Here is a 20,659-nt window from a genome sequence, read left to right as displayed (position 1 = left end):
CATATGGTAATCACAAATATAAATTCACCTGTTAGAAGATAAAAACTTTCATGTCAGATTTTGTCTTGTTAATCTGAGAGTTTAATCCAACATGAGACATAGCTAAAAAAAAAATTAAAAAATTAAAGGTTGCCACCTGGCTATAGCTATCAAATAAAAAAATGCATATAACCTTTTGCCCTAGTAATTTCATTCTGGGAATACCTGCATGTGTGGAAAATGATAAAATATTCGAAGAGCTCTACCACAGCATTGTTTTTAATAGCAGACGACTCTGGAAATGATTTAAGTATCTTATTAACAGAAAGTCAGTTGAAACATTATGGTTAATTTATATAATTTATACAATGGACTAGTATGCAGCTTTTGAAAAAGAATGCACTGATATTATGAGACATCTCTGACATGTACTAAGTAAGAAATGGTGTCCATAATGGTATTTGGATAATGAAAAGTATACCTACATATGTTTGCATAGGCATAAAATGTATCATACATAAACAGGAAGAGTGTCCATTTCTGAGAGAGGAAGTGAAAAGCTAGAGAGGACGGTGTTAAGAAAACTCTTATTGTGTACTGTGTGCATGCATTTCTTATTAGAACAATACAGTTACAAAAAGTGGGTGTGGAAATATTTAATAGCAGACAAAATAGAATTCAATATGAAAAGCATTATGAGAGAAATGCAATTTTCAAAAATTGATAAAAGAACATTCCACTACAAGTCATGAATCTATGCATCTAACAATAGCTCCAAAATTTATAAAACAAGTACTATGAGAAATGCCAAGAGAAACTGACAAATCCACAATTAAAGAGATACACATCAACATACTTTTAGGAAATAGACACAAATAATAGTTAACACTTACTGGGCACTTCTTTGTGAGTGGCACTGAACTATGCTTTTCCATGCATTATCTAAGGCTACAGAAAATGTTAATAGTAATTTGACAAGTCATATACATATACCATAAATACCTTTGTACCTGATAACAGAGAATAAACATTTTTTTCAAATATTCAGTAGATGTTCACCGAAGACCACACATTAGGCACCTGCCCCCAAACAACAATGATAACCGCGCAACAACAGCCACCACCACTGCAGTCAACAGAGTCCAAGGAAATGAACACTATCACTGATTTGGCAACAGCTCTTATGAAGACTAATTTGGCATTATGTATCAAGTGTCCATACTCTTTGACATAGTAATTGTCTTTCTATCCTAAATAAATAACCCAGATATGGGGGAGGCACTAAAAATAAGAAAATATTAGAAAGTTGAAATGAGAGAGATGGTTAAGTATGGTATATCCATCCAATAGAATATTATCCTGTCATTTTAAAATGACATTTTAACATAATAACAGGAGAAAATGCTTGAAATGTTAAAGAAAAACACAACATTAAATTGTGTATGTTTTATACAGCTGTGAAATAAAGCCCAATCTTCCTTAATGGACACACATTAAAGAAGTACTATCTTTAACTTTCCCTTTAGGCAGCATTTTGCTTTGCATCCTTTTTTGCAACTTTCTGTTCACCATGCAAGGAACACATGTCTGAAGTTAAAGCAACCCACATTTCTACAAAAGAGAACAGAGGCCCTGAGAGTCCACGGCCACAGTGGCTGCTTTTCTGCCAGTTACAGTGTAGCATACGTATTTAGGCACATTAAACACCAGATAATTTAGACATGGACATTCACTTTGGAATTCCTAAAGTGGAGTCAAATCTGGTCCCTCATCATCTCTGGCCAAGATGTAGCAGAGCACTGAGCAAACAATGACTCCCTGCATTTGCAGTCTCTCTCAACAGTAAATAAACTATTCTTATCTACCTATCAATACTTAAAATTTGGTAGTCATTTTAAGGGGCAAAACTGGGGCAAATTTTTTTGGGAAATAAGTTCCTAGTTGATACTAGAAATATATATACATAAAAAAAAACCCCAAACAACTCTTAGAATCAAACATTTATGTTAATTTTTTTTTTAAAAAATAGGTCCAAAAGACTCAGTCCAGATCAGCACTGAAGTTGTATCAAGAATTAAGTTTGCTTCATGCCAATGAGCTGCTCCTCAGCAGGGGCTGGTTTTGCTATTTGAGGAGTGACAACCACTCTGTCGTGTACACAAGAGAGCTGGATGGCATCGACCGAGTCTTTCTCGTGGTTCTGAATTTTGGAGAATCAACAAGGGTAAATCTAAAGGAAATGATTTCCAATATTCCCACAAAAGTGAAGATAAGGTTAAGTACCAATTCTACCAACGAAGGCAGTGAAGTTGATACGTACGACATTTTACTGGGCAAAGGAGAAGGCCTCATCCTTGAATACAACATGAAAAATCTCCTTCATCACCAAACAGCTTTCAGAGACAGATGTTTTGTTTCTAATCAGGCCTGCTACTCCAGTGTATTAAACATACTGCACAGCTTGTGTTAGGCTCCTTTATGAAAGAGATGAAGACACTGGCATCCTGTTCTATCATAAGCACTTCCAGTAATTTCATGTACAGCATGCTGCTGGGTAAATGCAGCCTGAATGTAACGGCTTTAAAAAGGTTCCCCAGTGTTTTTAAAAAATAATAAAATTATCGCTTGTAGAACTTGTAACTTTACTGAGATAGCATTAATATAAGAGATGATCGGAACACCTCAGGACTCCAGATTGTTAGAAAGATCTGGTGAATTCTAATGTGAAGAATGTTATTTTTCATAAAATACAGGCATAGCAATTGGAGGATGACTTACTACTGAAGTGTCTAAAAACGTTCACTAGCAAAGAGGCAGGACCTTGATTTGTAAACTTTTCAAAGAAAATAGGAGTTAGAACAGACAAAAACAAAGCTGTTCTGAAGGGGCGGGGGGAGAGTTGTGCTGTCACCAATCCTTCCTTCACCCCCAAGTCCATGTCCTTCTGAGGGACATGGTTTGAAAACCTATGGTTTGAAAACCACTTTCTTAGGTTAAGGGGCATGTGCACCAATGGAGAGAACAGTATAAACAAGTGAGATGTACACTAGACAAAATTTGGATGGAGAAGCAAATTTTAAAAAATTACTAACTTAAAAAAAAAATCTCACTTTTGCTTACCCAATTGGAAATAAGACTATGAAATATTTCAGTGTGTTTCCAATACCCCTGGAATGCAGCATTTCAGAATTTTAGGTACTTCTTAAGATTCTCAAAAACACTGGTGCTGTCAAGTCCAAGTTCTTCGTACAAGAATTTAATTTGGGCTGTGATCTAAAAGAAACACATTTTAAAAATGAGACAGGGGGCCTTTGTGGTAAAACTCCAGTGCTAAATCTCTTTGTCCATCTTCACCTAACCCTTAAGTCAGCAATTTATGGCAAGAGTACCCTGATTATTTGGGACAGAGGCAGAAGGTGCTCCCAACAATTAAGATTCCATTACTTTCTCTAACAGAGCTCACTCACAAGTGTTTAGAGGGAACCCTTTCTCTTGACTGACCCAGCGTTCCTCTTCCCCGCTGGGCCTCAGCCATAGACCAGTTACGAAGCAGTGGTCATAAACCCTGCTGCAACCAATGGAATGTGGACTACAGCATAGCTCTACTTGGGCCTCCGGCAACTGAGAAGGGCTTGATAACATACCTTTTTGTGAGAATCCTCAATCACATGATTGCCTCCAGGCTGAATATCTAACACAACATTGGGGGCCTGATAGCCTGAAAGAGTTAACATATGAAACGATTAGGTTTTTTTGAGACTCATTTCTCCCCTCTACTCCCACATAGACTATTTTAAAGTAATAGTGAAGGAAAAAGGCATACACTATCATCACCAAGAAAGAGATGGGAGGGGGGGAAGCAGAAGACAGACTTCTGAAACAGAGAAAGCAGGAGGAGGACCAGCAGCTGAGGACACTGGTTGGAAGATACTTGTAGGGTCCCATGGAGAAGGTTCTGATGCAAGAGGAAGCCAGACTGGCCCTGTGGAATCAGTTGTGTGACCTGGAAACAGCTACTATTGGCAACGGGTGAGTATGAGGCATGAAGGTGAAAACAAGGGGATTAAAAACTTGTATGTGGGTCCCTCCCTCCCTGAGCCCAAAAGGTCTTGCTAAGGAAGAAAGGTAAAGAGTTCTTATCCAATGAAATGGAAAGATCTAAAGAAAATTAAAGCAGCCAGTTTGGACACTGAAGCTCCAGAGCAAAAGCTTTAGAATCTCTTTTTCAGAAGTTTCCAAGAATAATAGCTCAATTAATATTATTAAATGAACGAGTGTTTTATGACCGTACATCTCTAAGTTATATTTGATGTTTAAATTTATTTTTCTTTGTGCCTTGCCTACCTTATTTTAATATTTCCTTTCAAAAAGAGGCAAGGCAGGTATAGTTATTATATATGCTTCAACTGAAGAGTCAACATAGAAAAACCAGTTGTTTGTCCCAAATCATGGGCAGTTGTCTATAGCATAAAGTGTATTACTGAGTAGTATGTGGAAGGTAATAGTCCATTTAGCTAGGTTCCCTGCCTACAGGTGGTCTCCTACCTTCACCAGTGTCCTTAGCATGCTCCATAATGGCTTCCTTGAGTTTCTCAGTATAGCTTACAATTCCTTTCAGAGGTACACGCTCGTCGTTTTCATAAGCCGTGATGTGAATGGAAGGATAATGCTGAAAGAAAATAGATGCCAAGTTTACATTATTCTCTATGGTCCCTTTCTACCTTATAGATTATGAAAAAGAACTACCTCCAATTTTTTGATATAGGTGCTAGATATTTTCTTCTCGTTTGAGAGAGCTATAGTATTATAGTACTAGACCACCTGGTACCTGGCACAGCCTTTCCTTGGCTGGCGAGGCCATGACCATAGCTAATCTATTCTCCTGAACTATTAAATTGAAACAAACACGGACTATGAGCAGAGATGGAGCTGAAAGGTATTTGGGTATTATAAGCAGAAACAACCTAGAGCCCTAGTAAATTCCTGTCTCGGCATGGGTAAGTATCCTTTTGATTATTTTTTCTATCACTTTAGGATAGTGTATCAGAACTGTCTTTCATTACCTGTGGTTTAATATTTTGATATGGACAGTAACGTTTTATGTAGTTCTTGTGTTTTTCATCAGATGAAGGATTCCCCCATTCTTCTAATTCTTCTAATGTCAGAGGAAGTGTAGTGTCCATCATGGTGTTGAGAACATCCAAGAAAGGTGCCTAAAAAAAAAAAAGCCAAAGAAATTTAAACTTTGTTGAGAAACTTAAAAGTTGTTAAAACGAGTTTCAGAAAAATATATTTTATGAATATACACGCGGACACGAGAGAACAAAGGTCAGGAAGCCATATGGATTCCTAGGAGGTTGACTGACTATTCAGTCCTTAACGAGGGCCTGTGGTTTACAACCGGCCTTTAAGTTTTCAGACCCTGAAAGTGATAACTTTATACATCACGCTTCATGTGTATATAAAGAATTTATTTTCTAATTTCATAACTTTTTAGTTTGATGCCTTTATTTATACATATATTTTATATAAAAGCAATAAATGCTACCACTTTACATCCATTAGGATGGGTACCATTAAAAAAAACCAAAAACCAAAAATAACAAGTGTTGTCAAGTATGTAGAGAAACTGGAACCCTTGTGCACTGCTGGTGGGAATGTAAAATGGTGCAGATGGTATGCTCGTTTCTCAAAAAAACTAAACTTAGAATTACCATATAATCCAGCAATTCTATTCCTAGGTATATATCCCAAAGAATTAAAAGCAGGGTCTTGAAAAGTATACCCATATTCACAGCAGCATGATGAACAACAGCCAAAAGGTGTTAGCAACCCAAGTGTCCACTGATGGATGAATGGATAAGCAAAATATACACAATGATACAAAGGAATATTATTCAGCCTTAGAAAGGAAGGAAATTCTGACATATACTACAATAATGGATGGACCTTGAGGAACATTATCTAAGTGAAATAAACCAGTTACAAAAAGACAAATATGTATGATTCCATTTATAGGAGGTATAGATAAGTCTAATTTACAGAGACAGAAAGTAGAATGGTGGTTCTGAGGGGTAGGGGAAGGGAGTGTAGAGTTTTGGTTTTGCAAAATGAAAAGAGTTCTGGAGATTGGTTACACAATAATGTGAACATACACAACACTACTGAACTGTACACTTAAAAATGGTTAAGATGTCAAATTCTGTTATTTTCTCACAGTTAAAAATGAAAAAACCCAATATGAGTAAACCAGTTGGACATTTTATATTTAAAAAAAGGCAATAAATGTTAACTGAAGAAAATCCAGAAAATATCCACACTGAAAGAAGAAAAAAATAATTCCCTGGCTTATAACAAGCGTTAAAACATTTAATAAAATGGCAGCTGCCTCTTTCACTTAGCTTATAGTCTTCTGTTAACATGCTTTTCAGCATTCTCTTGTACTAACATTAACCTAGTGGGCAAATGTGATTCTTTCCGGCTGCTTAGCATCTGGACTCCTTTTCTGCATTTAAACTACCCCTAACCTTATGAAGCAGAGCCTGCCTCTCACTAGGGAGGTGCTAAATGCCAGGCAGTTCCTTTCGCAGTTTTCCCAGCACACAGAGTACCCACATAACTTGGGTCTACCCAATCAGACATAATGTGCTCCAAACTTTGAATGGGAAGTTTGTGGCTCAAAGTAGGGACCACGGAGAATTTCTTCTGGCAGAAGTGCCACATCTATATTGAGTTTTTAGAAGCAGCTCTGGCAGTATGAGGTGACTTGTGCCCAGCAGCGGTCGCAGTGATAGCCTCACTGGACCATTTTATGGTATATTTTGGACATGTTTCTGGCTGTGCAGCCTCTATAAGACTGGTTCTATACCTGCCGTTATCCAATACCTTTTAATAAATCCCTTTTCTGCTTAAATTCATCAGAGCTAGTATTTGGTGCTTTTAATTAAAACTATGAATCCTCTATTGCTGGATATTTAGGTTGATTCCACTTCACTATTATAAGCAACGTGGGGTAGATATTCTTATACATACATTTCTGATTATTTCCTTTCTAATTTCTAAAAGTCACAGATAAGTTGTGTTTTCTTTATACTGTAACTAACTCTGCTATTATCATCTTTGTATATAGGTTTTCTTCCCTCTATACTTTAGCATTTCTACTTAAAAAAGATTTATAGATCAGGATTATTTAACACTTATTTACTTAATAGAAGCCTCCAGTGTATACCCCACATTCTCAGAATAAAAGAAACCTGAAAATAATTTACTCTTTCCACCCCAGTCATTATTTTCTAGCATGTTTGACCAGGAGCAGAATGATGAGGGTGAAATGAGTGGCTATAATGTAACTTCATAATTTCGGACACCGGGAAAAGACTATACAGTTGACCCTTGAAGGACACAGGTTTGAAATACTAAAGTCCATTTACACCTGGATTTTTTTCAATAGATATACATACAGTACTGTATAAACAAACCTATTTTCCTTATGATCATCTTGATAACATTTTCTTTTCTCTAGCTTATTGTAAGAACACAGTATATAACATATAGAACATACAAAATATGTGTTAAAATCCACTGTTTATGTTATTGGTAAGGCTTCTGGTCAATAGCAGCTGTTAAGTTTTTGGGGAGTCCAAAGTTATACATGGGTTTTTGACTGCCTGTGGGGGTGGGGTTGGGGGTGGTGTCATCCAAGGGTCACCTATAGAGATTTTTAAGATCAAAGCAAGATATTTCAATTACAATACAGAAAAACTATCCCTTAAAGATCTTTAAGAATGGAGTATCTAAAAAAGGAGAGCCGCTATATCTAGGACTGAAATGTTGATAGGCAGTAATAGTCAAAGTATTTCATGGACTCCAGAGTCAGTGTGCTCTGCCTGACTCCCTGGAACTAGTGAGTCATATATGCTCTGTCTCTTTTCCACCAATTCTAAATGTTTTTAAAAAATAAGAAATAACTAATGAGAAAAGCCATTAATATCCTTCAGTGGAAATTCTCAAAAATTAATAACACTGTCAGGGAGGAAGAAAGGATAAAGGATAAGTAGTTAAAGTAAATTTAGAAGTTCTCCCAGAGCTACAATTCTGTGTTTAAAATTTAAAAGCGGGGTGCCCGGGTGGCTCAGTCGTTGAGCGTCTAGACGCCTTCGGCTCAGGTCATGATCCCAGGGTCCTGGGATCGAGCCCCGCATCGGGCTCCCTGCTCGGCGGGAAGCCTGCTTCTCCCTCTCCCGCTCCCCCTGCTTGTGTTCCCTCACTCTGTCAAATAAAATCTTTAAAAAAATAATAAAAAATAAAATTTAAAAGCTTTGTTATACTCCTGTGCTATGGTAAACTGTAACAGAAATATTTTTCCTAAAGTAGCCTATGGTTTCATGCCTCCCCACTCTGTACATAGTAGAGAACAGAGTGTACTCACCTCCAAAGTCACAGCTCTCAGCAGCTCTGGATTAGAATTACACAATGCTCCCACAAGCACCCCTCCAGCACTGAAAGCAGTCAGGGTTGTTAGACTTGGCTGAGAAAAGCCTTGGCCATGAAGCGTCTTAATGCAAGCCTCTAAGTCAGCAAGGCCATTGAGTTTTTTAGTTAGCCGGCCATCAGCGTGCCACTGGAGGCCTAACTCACCACCACCTCTGAAATTAAAGGGCAAAAAAAAATCTTTTAGTGGGGAAAAAAACATTAATGATTTAGGTCGGGGTCAGCAAACTGTAGGTGGTGGGCAATACTTACCCAGAGGCCGTTGTTGTTGTTGTTTTGCTTTGTTTTTTAAATGGCCTTAGAGCTAAGAATGGTTTTTACATTTTTAAAGGTTGAGAGAAATAAAAAACAACCAGGAATATACAATAGAGACCATATGTGGCCTACAAAGCCTGAAATGTGGGGGGCCTGGGTGGCTCAGTCATTAAGCATCTGCCTTCGGCTCAGGTCATGATCCCAGGGTCCTGGGATCGAGTCCCACATCGGGCTCCCTGCTCCGCGAAAAGCCTGCTTCTCCCTCTCCTACTCCCCCTGCTTGTGTTCCCTCTCTCGCTGTCTGTGTCTGTCAAATAAATAAATAAAAATCTTAAAAAAAAAAAAAAAGCCTGAAATGTTCATTATATAGTTTTTTAGAGAAAAGGTTTGCCAATCCCTGATATAGTCAAAAATGGATTTAACAAATATGTTTTTTAAAAAATAAGAATCACCGTCATTTTCTTTTTATTCATTCATTTAAAGTAAGCTCTACACCCAATGTAGGGCTTGAACTTATGACCCCAAGATCAAGAGTTGCATGCTGTGACTGGGCCAGTCAGGCACCCCTCAACAAATATTTTTTGGGTGCCTGCTACTGTTTACCAGGCATGGTCTAAATGCCAGCCTTAAAAATATAAAAAAGGAAAAATCTCCTGCCCTGAAGATAATTTTGGGGGGAAAGGAAACAGCTGCCAAGCAATGTGGTCACTGCTTTCACACAGTGTATTTAAGGTTATCCTAGAGGCAGTAGAAAGAACATCCACCTGTCAGGTTAGGGGTATATACCACCTAAAACAAACGCTTAAGAAGGAGATGATACCTAAGCTGAGGTTTGGAGGAAAAGGAGTTCCCAGAAGCACAAAGAAAGGGAGAACATCAAGACACAGCAGGTGAAAGGAACAGAGGGGAAAGAGTTTATCATCTGGAAGGATGTAACAAAAGCTGGATGTATAGGATGTATATGGCTGGAGTGCAGGACATGTTTGGGTAGTAATGACAACTATCACTACAGAGGTAAGCCAGATCACAAGGATGTTAAATACTACACCGAGGAGTTTGGATTTTATTTTGGAGATGGGGAGGTGGAGAAGGACTTTAAGCAGAAACATAAAATAATATTTGTATCTTGAAAATAGCTAAAATAAATGGAAGTTAGAGTGAAAAAAGGATCTAATTTGAGACTGTTTTAGAAAAACCTAAACTCAAAAATAAAAAAAAAAAGAAAAACCTAAACTCAAGAGAATTAAATGGAAATAACAACATTACCGAGATTAGTACCCAGACTGGTACTTCAATTCTAAAAATCTGGTGCAAGGTCCTAAAATCTATCCTTTATCAACTAGTCTGATAAATCCACTTCCACCAGCATATGTTTAGGAATTCATAAATTCAATAACACAAATGAGATAATAAACTTTGTTCCCTGATACACTGTTATGCTGGGCATCTGTCACAATGTTCTAGTACTCATATGCCAGGTGAAATGTTGACTCACCGAACATGGCAATATGCTAATATCCATCCATCGTCCACCAACACCCGCCTTTCAGGTCTGAAATTCATTTTTAAATCCATGCCATAAGCTCCATATACATGTACCAGGAGAGGTTTCTTTTGTAAGTCCTCAGAATCCGTTTTGTGGAAAATGGTCATTGGCACTGATTTTCCATCCTGGAAATGAAGAGTTATTATGCATGTAAGAATCTTTTAAAACAGCTTATCCCTGGTTTTATGCATTACTTATTGATGTTGAGCACAAACTTCATTTAATTAAGGCAACAGAGAGGTGCTTGGTTGGCTCAGTCAGTGGAACATGTGACTCTTGATCTCGGGGTTCTGAGTTCAAGTCCCATGTTGGGCGTAGAAATTACTTAAAAATAAATAAATAAAATAAAGACAACAGAGTTATGGTCTTTAAAAATACATCATGAAAAAAAAGAAAATAGTAGGAAGGGAAAAATGAAGGGGGGAAATCGGAGGGGGAGACTAACCATGAGAGACTATGGGCTCTGAGAAACAAACTGAGGGTTCTAGAGGGGAGGGGGGTGGGGGAATGGGTTAGCCTGGTGATGGGTATTAAAGAGGGCACGTATTGAATGGAGCACTGGGTGTTATATGCAAACAAATCATGGAACACTACATCAAAAACTAATGATGTAATGTATGATGATTAACATAACATAATAAAATAAAATTAAAAAAAAGAAAAAAAAATACATCATGGTTCGTCCCCATTTTCAGCTATACTGCTGACCTGTAATATGAACTAGAAAAGAGCAGTAAGACTCTGGCTTGAAAACAGTTTATTAAATGCAGCTTTTCATGACAGTAAAGTGATTTTAAGGAGTTTTTTCACTACCATTACTGTAATTTTTTTCTTTCAAGGTAAGTCAATATATACCTATCAAGGTTAGACATACCAGCACAGCATTTTTCCTATACCTATGGCTAGATACTGACATTTCTCATCTTTGAATATTTACAAACACGCTGATTAAAGTTTTAACAGCTCAATTTTCTGTCCGCTATAGGCAGTCCTCAACCATTAGCACCAGAATTTCTTACTTACTACTACTGTCATCCACCCTCATCCTCTTCAAAGGCCTACCTTTATTTTTAACATGTTTAATAGTGGTTTAAGTAAGTTTTATAAATTTTAACATCTGAATTACTTTAGGGCTAGTTTAACTACTCCCCAGTGGAGTTCACATTCATTAATCACAAACTGACTGAAACTAGGCATCTCAGGACAGACAAAATTAACATAATCTGAACTACTTCTGATCTTCCTTTCATAGAAAAAGGGCAGAGAAGTTGGTTCTCACCCTGCTTACAGATATTAATGAAACAGTACTAGTTTACATAAACTAAGAAAGAATAATAAAAGGAAAATAATATAACCAAGCCACTCTCCCTATTTTTTTCATTCTCATTGTGAAAACTTAACTTTGGGGCACTGGAATATTATCAAATAAGGAGGCAATCTTTCATCATTCCTTTTCACACTCAGCTTGTTCCGAGAATAACTGGAGTTTCACTTTTCAGATTCATTCTTATAAAATGAGGTAGATTAATTTCTATAAATTATCTTTGTCTTTTCATCTCCCCAACTTAAATCAAACAATCAGAGAAAAACTTGCTGGTTGAAAACTTATGAAAAAGAAGAGGTGAGAATGGTACCAAGTCCTGTGACGGGCTGGATCTGAGTTCATCAGCAGTGCAAAAATGCCTGTGGAAAGTTATAGCAGCAGGGTGCCTGAAACCAACTCTCGATTTTGGCTCAGGTCATGATCTCAGGGTCGTGAGACTGAGCCCTGTGGTGGGCTCCTTGCTCAGCATGGAGTTTGCTTGAGATTCTCTCTCTCCCTCTGCCCCACCCCACCTCTCTGCATGCACTCTCTCTCTAAAATAATAAATAAACCTTAAAAAAAAAAAAACAGCAACATAGTAGCTTCCACTGAGCACTTGTCTCCCTTCTTCCCAATTCATAAAGCATCCCTGGGTTCCCCAAAGAACTAGCTTCACTGTTCTTCCCATTTGGGGTATGATAACTACAACATTTTGAAAGACTGGTATAATCCCACATTTCTAAAGTGGAACAAAACCTAAACACGTATTTGTTGACAAAAAACAAAACACAAAAATCTGGATGGTAATACACCAAATGGTAAACAATAATTATATCTAAGAGATACAGCAGCAGCAATGAACTGATGAACTGAAAGTAGTCATCTAAACTTTACACATTCTGCATTTTTGCATTTCTTCTAAGAAATGTATTATTGAAAAATACATATTTAAATAAAGCTGTTAAAAGAAAATCAATTGAGTTAAAAAAATTCGTAAAGACAAAAGGCTTTGTCACAATTCACTGCCAGCACATATGAAATTATCTGTTGTTTGGTATGCTAAGGTCTGAAAATTCCTTAAATCTAAGGCCACAGTTTATTAATTTATTCCTCACTTGCACAAACTTTCTTTTCCACTTTTCACTTCCTGTCTTCCCTCTTTTACACTATACTTTGGCCGTAATGCCCTTCTTTATACTTCTTTTTTTTTTTTTTTTAAAGATTTTATTTATTTATTTTACAGAGAGAGACACAGCGAGAGAGGGAACACAAGCAGGGGGAGTGGGAGAGGGAGAAGTAGGCTTTTCGCGGAGCAGGGAGCCCGATGCGGGGCTCGATCCCAGGACCCTGGGATCATGACCTGAGCCGAAGGCAGATGCTTAACGACTGAGCCACCCAGGCGCCCTTCTTTATACTTCTTTAAGTTTTATTTATTTAAGTAAGCTCTACACGCAATGTGGGGCTCAAACTCATGACCCCGAGGATCAAGAGTCTCGGGCTCTTCTGACTGAGCCAGTCATGCAGCCCCCTCTTTTATACTTCTTGAATGCACCATTTCTCCCTCAGTTTAGGGCCTCTACACAACATGGATTCCTCCTTTCCCCTTTCTAGCTTAATTCTTTTTTTCTGTTTTTAAAGATTTTATTTATTTATTTGAGAGACAGAGAGTGAGAGAGAGCGAGCACAAGCTGGAGGAGGGGCAGAGGAAGAGGGAGAAGCAGGCTCCCTGCTGAGCAGAGAGCTCAATGCGGGGCTCGATCCCAGGACCCTGGGATCATGACCTGAGCCGAAGGCAGACGCTTAACCAACTAAGCCACCCAGGCACCTCTCTAGCTTAATTCTTAATCATCTTAGAGGTCCTACCTGAGCCATCGCTTCCTCAGAGAAGCTTGCTCTTATCTCTCCAGCCTAGGAAGGTCCCTGTGTCATGTTTCCGCTGTACTCAGTACAGCTTTCTTTGCAGCAATCAGTACATTAGTAATTACTCCTTCAACATCGGTCATTTTCCCTGCTAGATTTAAGCTCCATGAAGGCAGGGCTGTATCAGTCTAGCTCACTCTAGTCAATTGCTTACCAACTTCACAATTTTTGCCATAACTAGAAACCAACTTTGACTATTTAAGTCAACTTTAAAAATTCAAATATAAACAACATGTGAACTCAAGAGCTTGATATGTGCTCGTTATACTTTTTCTAATCCATGTTAAAATAAATATATCAATATTAAAGTTAAAAAAATATCCATGTATCCTCTAAAGATCATTTGGGTCTTACTGGGGTGAGATCCACGCCTGCAGTAGATGGGGGCTCGAGTTGAGATTATAAAGACTTACCTTGCTTTTGGCTTCCAGACGTAAAACACGACTAGTCTTTGTGATTGGGTCTTCATGCCCAGTTTCCTCAAACAGTTTGCCCTCTGCAAACTTGTATGTGTAATATTTTGGGGGACGTATTGGAGAGCAAAGCTGAAAGGGGCAGTTCTTCGGGTCTGAATTTGTATCCATTATGAATCCACACGCCCAAGGAGGGAGCTAAAGAAATAAGAGTTATTTTTACTCTTTATCTAGACATTAAGTATCATTAATTAAATTTCTGAGTCTGCTACAAATAAGATGATAAGGACATCAAGTTTACTTTTATCCATTATACATAATGCCTCATTTAAATATTATCTCAGCACAAATATATTTCGAGTAACAAATGAACAGACCTCTACACTGATGACCAATAAAATAAGGACAAATTATAGGAAAGTGGTTTATCATGACTCTGGATTTACATGAAACCTACTTTAATAAAGATTATTATTTTGGGTATGGTTAAGAGAAAGAGCAAATCAAATCCTAATTCCAGAACCAGCCACATCTCCAGATCTCTGTTCTCCTGGATCACGAAATCTCTCTCATCTGTTTTTACTAATTTACCCCCAGGCCTCCCCCTGCTGCCCAGACAGCCACAGTGATGACAGTTATTATTCCAGGGCTACAAACTGGCTCAGCAGCACTAAAGCACTTACAATTTGTTTCTAACTTTAGCTCCCAGGCTAACTATTGTGCAGAACAAAACCTTTCCTGGCATATCCACTCTGAGAGACTCACAGCTATTATGATTAGAATTCTTAACTTTAAGAAAAAAAGGAAAGGAATCAAAATTTATTCTCTCAGAGCAGCAGGGTCCAGTTTCAAGCCTGCCACTAACATCCCTCTTACACCTTTCAAAGAACTCTGGTAAACAGACTGACAGAATGTAAGAAATGCTGCCGAGAGTCAGAACATTAAAAGAAAATTGCCTTTCTTTTCCTGAGTAATTGTAGAAAGAACAAATTCCTTAGAAAATCAGAGGTCTCGGCACAGCAATGTCACTGGTGGGCACTATTCAAAAAGGGTAGGTGGGGGCTGTGTGCATAGAGAGTGCACCATCTGACCTGTAGCAACTACAGCCACAGAGCTTATGTTCACAGAGCAATTAATCCAAAGAATCTAGCTTCCTAAAACACAATAAGGATATATATTCATAATGTCTCTTAAAAAGAGTTCCTAATTTACTGTCCTCAGATTGCGGATTATGTTCAAGGATAATGTTTATTTAAGTGCAAGCCATAGAACTGGAAAGCAGCCCATGACATGTCAAAGTTGGGAAGTCTGGCAGCATAAATGGAGTAAACAGAGACATTAATGGGGTAAAAGCACCACTGCTACTCACCTTGTAAGCAGGTTTCAGAAAGAGGGGACACAGTGCTTCAGTCCACAAAGGCACAAGTTTTTCTATTCTTTGGTGAAACTTAAAAAAAAAAAAAAGGTTCCACGTGCCTTGTGTGGTAAGTGGTCATACTTTTAGACCAAGTGGTTCCAAAAAATAAAAAAACTCTTTCAGGTGTATTTCTTAAAGTACTGGGATCAAGGGTAAAGTTTTACCATAACAACACTGTTTCATGGCTATGGACTTCTTAAAGTTTGTCCAGCTCATGTGGAAAGAAGCATTAACCATCTCAAGGATACCTTAAGCCACATTTCCTACTGAGAAAAACCTGTAGTACCATCTGGGTATATTAATGGACAGCACCTGAGAATAATTTTAAGTTGGCTAGGTGATATGCAGATATTTCTTAGATACTTGACAGAAACAGTTTCAGCTTTAGCATTCTACCAGCAAATCATAGTCGTTTATTTCACTGAAAGAATGATTAAGACACACACGCTGAAAGAAAATTGGTCCAGGTATGTAATCACCTCCATGTAAACTGATGTTAGTATAGAACAGAAAAAAATTTCCCAATTTGCTTAAATATCATAACCAATTAAAATATCATTACTTCTTTTTGGGAAAAAAAAATTACCAGGAAAAACATGATATGATGACCAAGGATAGAAGGCAAATATATTAAGGATTTTACATTTCTGTTGCTCAGATTGAGTTTAAAAAAGGCTTTTAGTCAAGTGCCTACTGAAATGCTACATACAGAAATACTTTATTTTTGTACACAGTTTTATTGTAACAAAGCAACTTGTACACTTTTAACGTTTAAAACTGAGCATCTTTCCTTTCCAGTGAAACAAAAAGAAAATTTAAAAATAAACAGGAACAAAATTACAATAGAGAATGTCAATTCCAAATAAGATCCTACAGGTTCTGCTGATTCTCCCATCGAGTGGCAGGGCTCACGTCATCATTAGGAGAGAGTTTTATTTTAAAAGTGTCATCTTAAACTGCAAGGATGTCCGTTAAACATCACAATTAAACATGCCAAAGGAGAAGCCATGTTGTCAAAATGCCCACTTAACCCACCCAAACATCTCAAACCCACCCTTTGCTGTCCTTCTATAACCCCATTTTTTAAAGTTCTTTTTCTTTTTTTTAAACAAGAGAAAGTAGACAGGTACATGTTGATAAATGCTAACTGTCCATATTCACATAGAGACACAGTGTAATCTCTGAGCCCAATATACAGAGAAAGGAGGAAAAAAGCTAGAATTCTATGCACTACTACACAGGGGCCTAGCACCCTCCAGCTTCCAGCAGAGCTAAGGGAGCAGAAGGTTTTTCTTTTTTCCCACAGAGCACGGTGGTGTTGATTCCATAAAGTTTTTGTTGAGACAGGAAGGGATACAAATGAATTTGGAACAGAAAGGGGTAGAGATTCTTTTCCCACTGTATTCTGCTCAAGGTATTTCCCCCCAAAATAAGTTGAGAACCATGGTATAAAGGGAGAGAAAAGAGACTTCAAAAAACAGGGCGACTGAGCACAAGAGGAGGAAAAAAAAAAAAAAAGACGGCAACTTGCTCCCAGGGACTGAAGAAAATTAAAAAAGGTTGGAATCCATCAGTGTTCCATTAGTCATCTTCTCCTTCATCCTCCTCTCCTTCCTCCCCCCATCATCATCTTCATCTTCTTCACCTTCATCCTCATCTCCTTCTTCATCAATATCTTCCAATCCTTCTTCTTCTTCATCATCATCATCATCTTCTTCTCCTTCCCCTTCTTCATCATCCATATCGGGAACCAAGTAGTACTGTAACGGATTTGGCCAAATATCATCTTTGATGACCTCTCCTAACTCATCTGCACCTGCATCAGAATGGTCAGTAAACCAGGTGAAGCAGCTCTCTGGTTCCTCATGCTGTCTCTTCCTGCTGGCTTTATTCTGTGTTTGACTTGAACGTTTCGTCAAATCCTTTCCAGATTTCCATTTGATTTCGGTGGACTCTGAAGATGGATCACCACTCTCATTCAGATGAAATTCTTTGGAGAGACCTTTATTTTCGAAGTAAGGGTTTTCATCAAAATAAAAATCTATTCTGTAAACTGATTTAATATCTTCAAATTCTGTCACTTCAACTCTTGTCAAATAATGCAGCGCCTCTTCATCCTCCTCCCCAAGCAGTGCAGACACTTGTGGATGGTTGACAAATGTTGTTACCCAAAAATTGGGGATTTTTTTTTTTTTTAAGATTTTATTTATTTATTTGAGAGAAAGAGAATGAGAGATAGAGAGCACGAGAGGGAAGAGGGTCAGAGGGAGAAGCAGACTCCCCGCCGAGCAGGGAGCCTGATGTGGGACTCGATCCCGGGACTCCAGGATCACGACCTGGGCCGAAAGCAGTCGCTTAACCAACTGAGCCACCCAGGCTCCCAAAAATTGGGGATTTTGGCGATCAATTCCGACCTCCTCTGAAAAAATGGTTGGCGGAGTTTGTTATATTTCTATTCTACTTTCAAAATCTCCTCACTGGCTTGTTCATTAAGTCTATTTCATTTTGTACTTCATCAATATGTTTAATTGCTTCTTGCTGTTCTTCTTCTGAGGTCTCGTTGGCCCCGTCGTGGTTGGAGTTGAGCTCCTTTTTACTGACTTTGGCCGCGGGCGCCGACATTGTGCTGCTCCGCGGTCGGGGCGGGGGGGAGAGCGGGGAGGGGGAGAGAAGGGAAGGTGAAGGGGGCGGGCAGCGGCTTCCCCTCACGCCACACGGGTGGGCGCTCGCTCGCTTGCTCTCCCTCCCTCCCCCTGGCTCGCGCGCACTGCCCTCCCGGCCTGATGACGAGGAAGGGGCTGGGGCGGCGTGCCGGGGCCCCGGCCCGGGCTCCTGCTTACGGAGGGGAGGCGGCGGCGGGCGGGCAGGCAGCTCGGCTCCCTCACTCATGCTCCACGGTCCAGCTCGCTGCTCGCTCTCCCCGAGCCGCCGCCTCTTCCACCTCCTCCTCATGGCGAGCAGAAATACTTTATAATCCACTCAATTTGCTTAAAGATTTTGTCCTTTGTGATTGACACTGTCTATGCATATTAATCAGTACTACCTAGTTCATGAAAGGCTCTGATCTATAAAATGTTCTTTAAGTAGAGCCCGGTATATAATGTAGTATTTGATTCCATGTGTTGATGACTCAGAACATTATAACAAAGCCTAATAAGTACTACAGGTTGGGAGGTCAGGGAATGAAGAGACAAAGGATACAGAATAAATTAAAGACATGATGTTCCATTGGAGACACTCCTGGAAGTCCCAAGCCCTCGGGAACAGGGGAAAATACACTGCAGGGCACTACAGGACCTCTTCTTCATAAAGCCATTACCCTCAACAACAGGAGACATAGCTGACTTTCCTAACACACAGAGACAGGCACAGAGACTAGACAAAATGAGAAGACAGGAATTTGTCGCAAATGAAAGAAGAGGACAAGGCCACAGCCAGAGATCTAAGCGAAAACAGATATAAGTAACATGCCTTATGGAAAATTTAAAGCAATGATCATAAGAATACTCACTGGACTTGAGAACAGAGTGGAAGAGATAAGTGAAACCGTTACAAAGAGGTAAGGAATAACATACCAGAGATAAAGGGCTCAATAAACAAAATGAGATACACAGTTGATGGAATGAATTAACAAGAGGCTGGAATAAGCAGAGGAATGAATTAATGACCTAGAGGACAGAGTAATATAATCAGGATGAGTAAATGAGAGAAAAAAGAATTATGCAAAATAAGAACAGACTTAGGGAACTTAGTGACTCCATCAAACATAACATTTCTATTATAGGAGTCCTAGAAGAAGAGAGAAAAAAGGGGGCTAGAGAATTGATTTGAAGAAATAATAGCTGAAAACTTCCCTAATCTGGGGGAAGGAAACAGATATCCAGATCCAGGAGGTAAAGAGAGCCTCCAATGAAAATCAACAAAAGCAGATCCATACCAACACATATTGTAATTAAAATGATGAAGTATAGTGGTAAAGAAAAAATATTAAAAGCAGCAAGACAAGGGGCGCCTGGGTGGCTCAGTCGTTGAGTGTCTGCCTTTGGCTCAGGTCATGATCCCAGGGTCCTGGGATCGAGGCCCCCATCAGGCTCCCTGCTCAGCGGGAAGCCTGCTTCTCCCTCTCCTGCTCCCCCTGCTTGTGTTCCCTCTCTTGCTGTGTCTCTGTCAAATAAATAAAACTTACAAAAAATAAAATAAAATAAAAGCAGCAAGACAAAAGAAGACCGTTACATACAAAGGAAACCCCATAAAGCTATCAGTAGGTTTTTCAGCAGAAACCTTCCAAGCCAGAAACAAGTGACATGATGTATTCAAAGTGCTGAATGGGAAAAACTTAAAGCCAAGAATACTCTACCCAGCAAGGCTATCATTCAGAATGGAGAGAGAGAGAAAGTGTTTTCTAGACAAACAAAAACAAGGAGTTCATGACCACTAAACCAGCCCTGCAAGAAATCTTAAGGGGGATTCTTTGAGTGGAAAGGAAAGATAAAAAAAAAAAAGCATGGGGGCGCCTGGGTGGCTCAGCTGTTAAGCGTCTGCCTTCGGTTCAGGTCATGATCCCGGGGTCCTGGGATCGAGCCCCACATTGGGCTCCCTGCTCTGCGGGAAGCTTGCTTCTCCTCCTCCCACTCCCCCTGCTTGTGTTCCTTCTCTCGCTATCTTTCTCTGTCAAATAAATAAATAAAATCTTAAAAAAAAAAAAAAGACAGCATGACCATAGGAAGCACAAAAGCAATAAAATGAACCCACAAAATAAAAGGGTGTAAAATATGTAAAATATGACACCATATACCTAACTTCGGGCGGAGAGGAGTAAAGAATGGTTCAAACTTAAATGACCATCAACTTAATATAGACTTTAGCTATATGCAGCAGAGGTTATATAAAAACCTAATGGTAACCACAAATCAAAAACCATTCATAAATACGCAAATAATAAAGACAAAGAAATCCATCACTGTATTGCTGAATGATGAAAGAGAGAAAGGGAAAAAAGGATCAGAGAAAAACTGCAGAAAACAAACCACAAAACAAATAATAAAATGGCAATAAGTACATACCTATCAATTACTTTGAATGTAAATGGACTAAATGCTCCAATCAAAAGACCTAGTGTGACAGAACAAATAAAAAATAAGACTCATCTAAATGCTGCCTACAGGAAACTCATTTTAGACCTAAAAACACCTGCAGATTGAAAGTGAGGGGATGGAGAAACATTTATCATGCAAATGGGTATCAAAATAAAGCTGGAGTAGCAATAGTTATAAAGGACAAAATATATATATATATATATATATATATATTTTTTTTTTTTTTTTTTTTTTTTTGAG

At 38.7% G+C, this 20,659-nt stretch overlaps 2 protein-coding genes and 1 pseudogene across 7 annotated transcripts in view; 1 reads left to right on the top strand and 2 right to left on the bottom strand.

Annotated features, from left to right (window-relative positions):
* The window catches only part of SLC3A1 (solute carrier family 3 member 1), a 51,054-nt gene extending 48,435 nt beyond the window's left edge, over nucleotides 1-2,619 (top strand). Inside the window, exon 12 of the mRNA XM_025868908.2 lies at nucleotides 2,009-2,619. Coding sequence (XP_025724693.2) covers nucleotides 2,009-2,449 — 441 coding nt within the window. The 3' untranslated portion in view covers nucleotides 2,450-2,619. The remainder of the gene's footprint in view (nucleotides 1-2,008) is intronic.
* The window catches only part of PREPL (prolyl endopeptidase like), a 58,086-nt gene continuing 38,047 nt past the window's right edge, over nucleotides 621-20,659 (bottom strand). For all 6 annotated transcript variants that reach the window (XM_025868904.2, XM_025868902.2, XM_073897771.1 and 3 more), the window contains 7 exons: nucleotides 13,907-14,104; nucleotides 10,220-10,395; nucleotides 8,408-8,624; nucleotides 5,043-5,192; nucleotides 4,525-4,648; nucleotides 3,624-3,697; nucleotides 621-3,252 (listed from right to left, as the gene is read on the bottom strand). In XM_025868904.2, coding sequence (XP_025724689.1) covers nucleotides 3,163-3,252; nucleotides 3,624-3,697; nucleotides 4,525-4,648; nucleotides 5,043-5,192; nucleotides 8,408-8,624; nucleotides 10,220-10,395; nucleotides 13,907-14,104 — 1,029 coding nt within the window. In that variant the 3' untranslated portion in view covers nucleotides 621-3,162. The remainder of the gene's footprint in view (nucleotides 3,253-3,623; nucleotides 3,698-4,524; nucleotides 4,649-5,042; nucleotides 5,193-8,407; nucleotides 8,625-10,219; nucleotides 10,396-13,906; nucleotides 14,105-20,659) is intronic.
* LOC112821622 (protein SET-like) lies at nucleotides 16,240-17,960 on the bottom strand (annotated as a pseudogene).

Source organism: Callorhinus ursinus, unplaced genomic scaffold, assembly GCF_003265705.2.
Source record: "Callorhinus ursinus isolate GAN/ISIS: 27379988/994484 unplaced genomic scaffold, GSC_fseal_2.0 scaffold10, whole genome shotgun sequence".
In the NCBI taxonomy this organism is placed as follows: domain Eukaryota; kingdom Metazoa; phylum Chordata; class Mammalia; order Carnivora; family Otariidae; genus Callorhinus; species Callorhinus ursinus.
The sequence above is the reverse complement of the archived record's forward strand: the minus strand, read 5'-3'. Positions and strand labels throughout refer to the sequence as shown.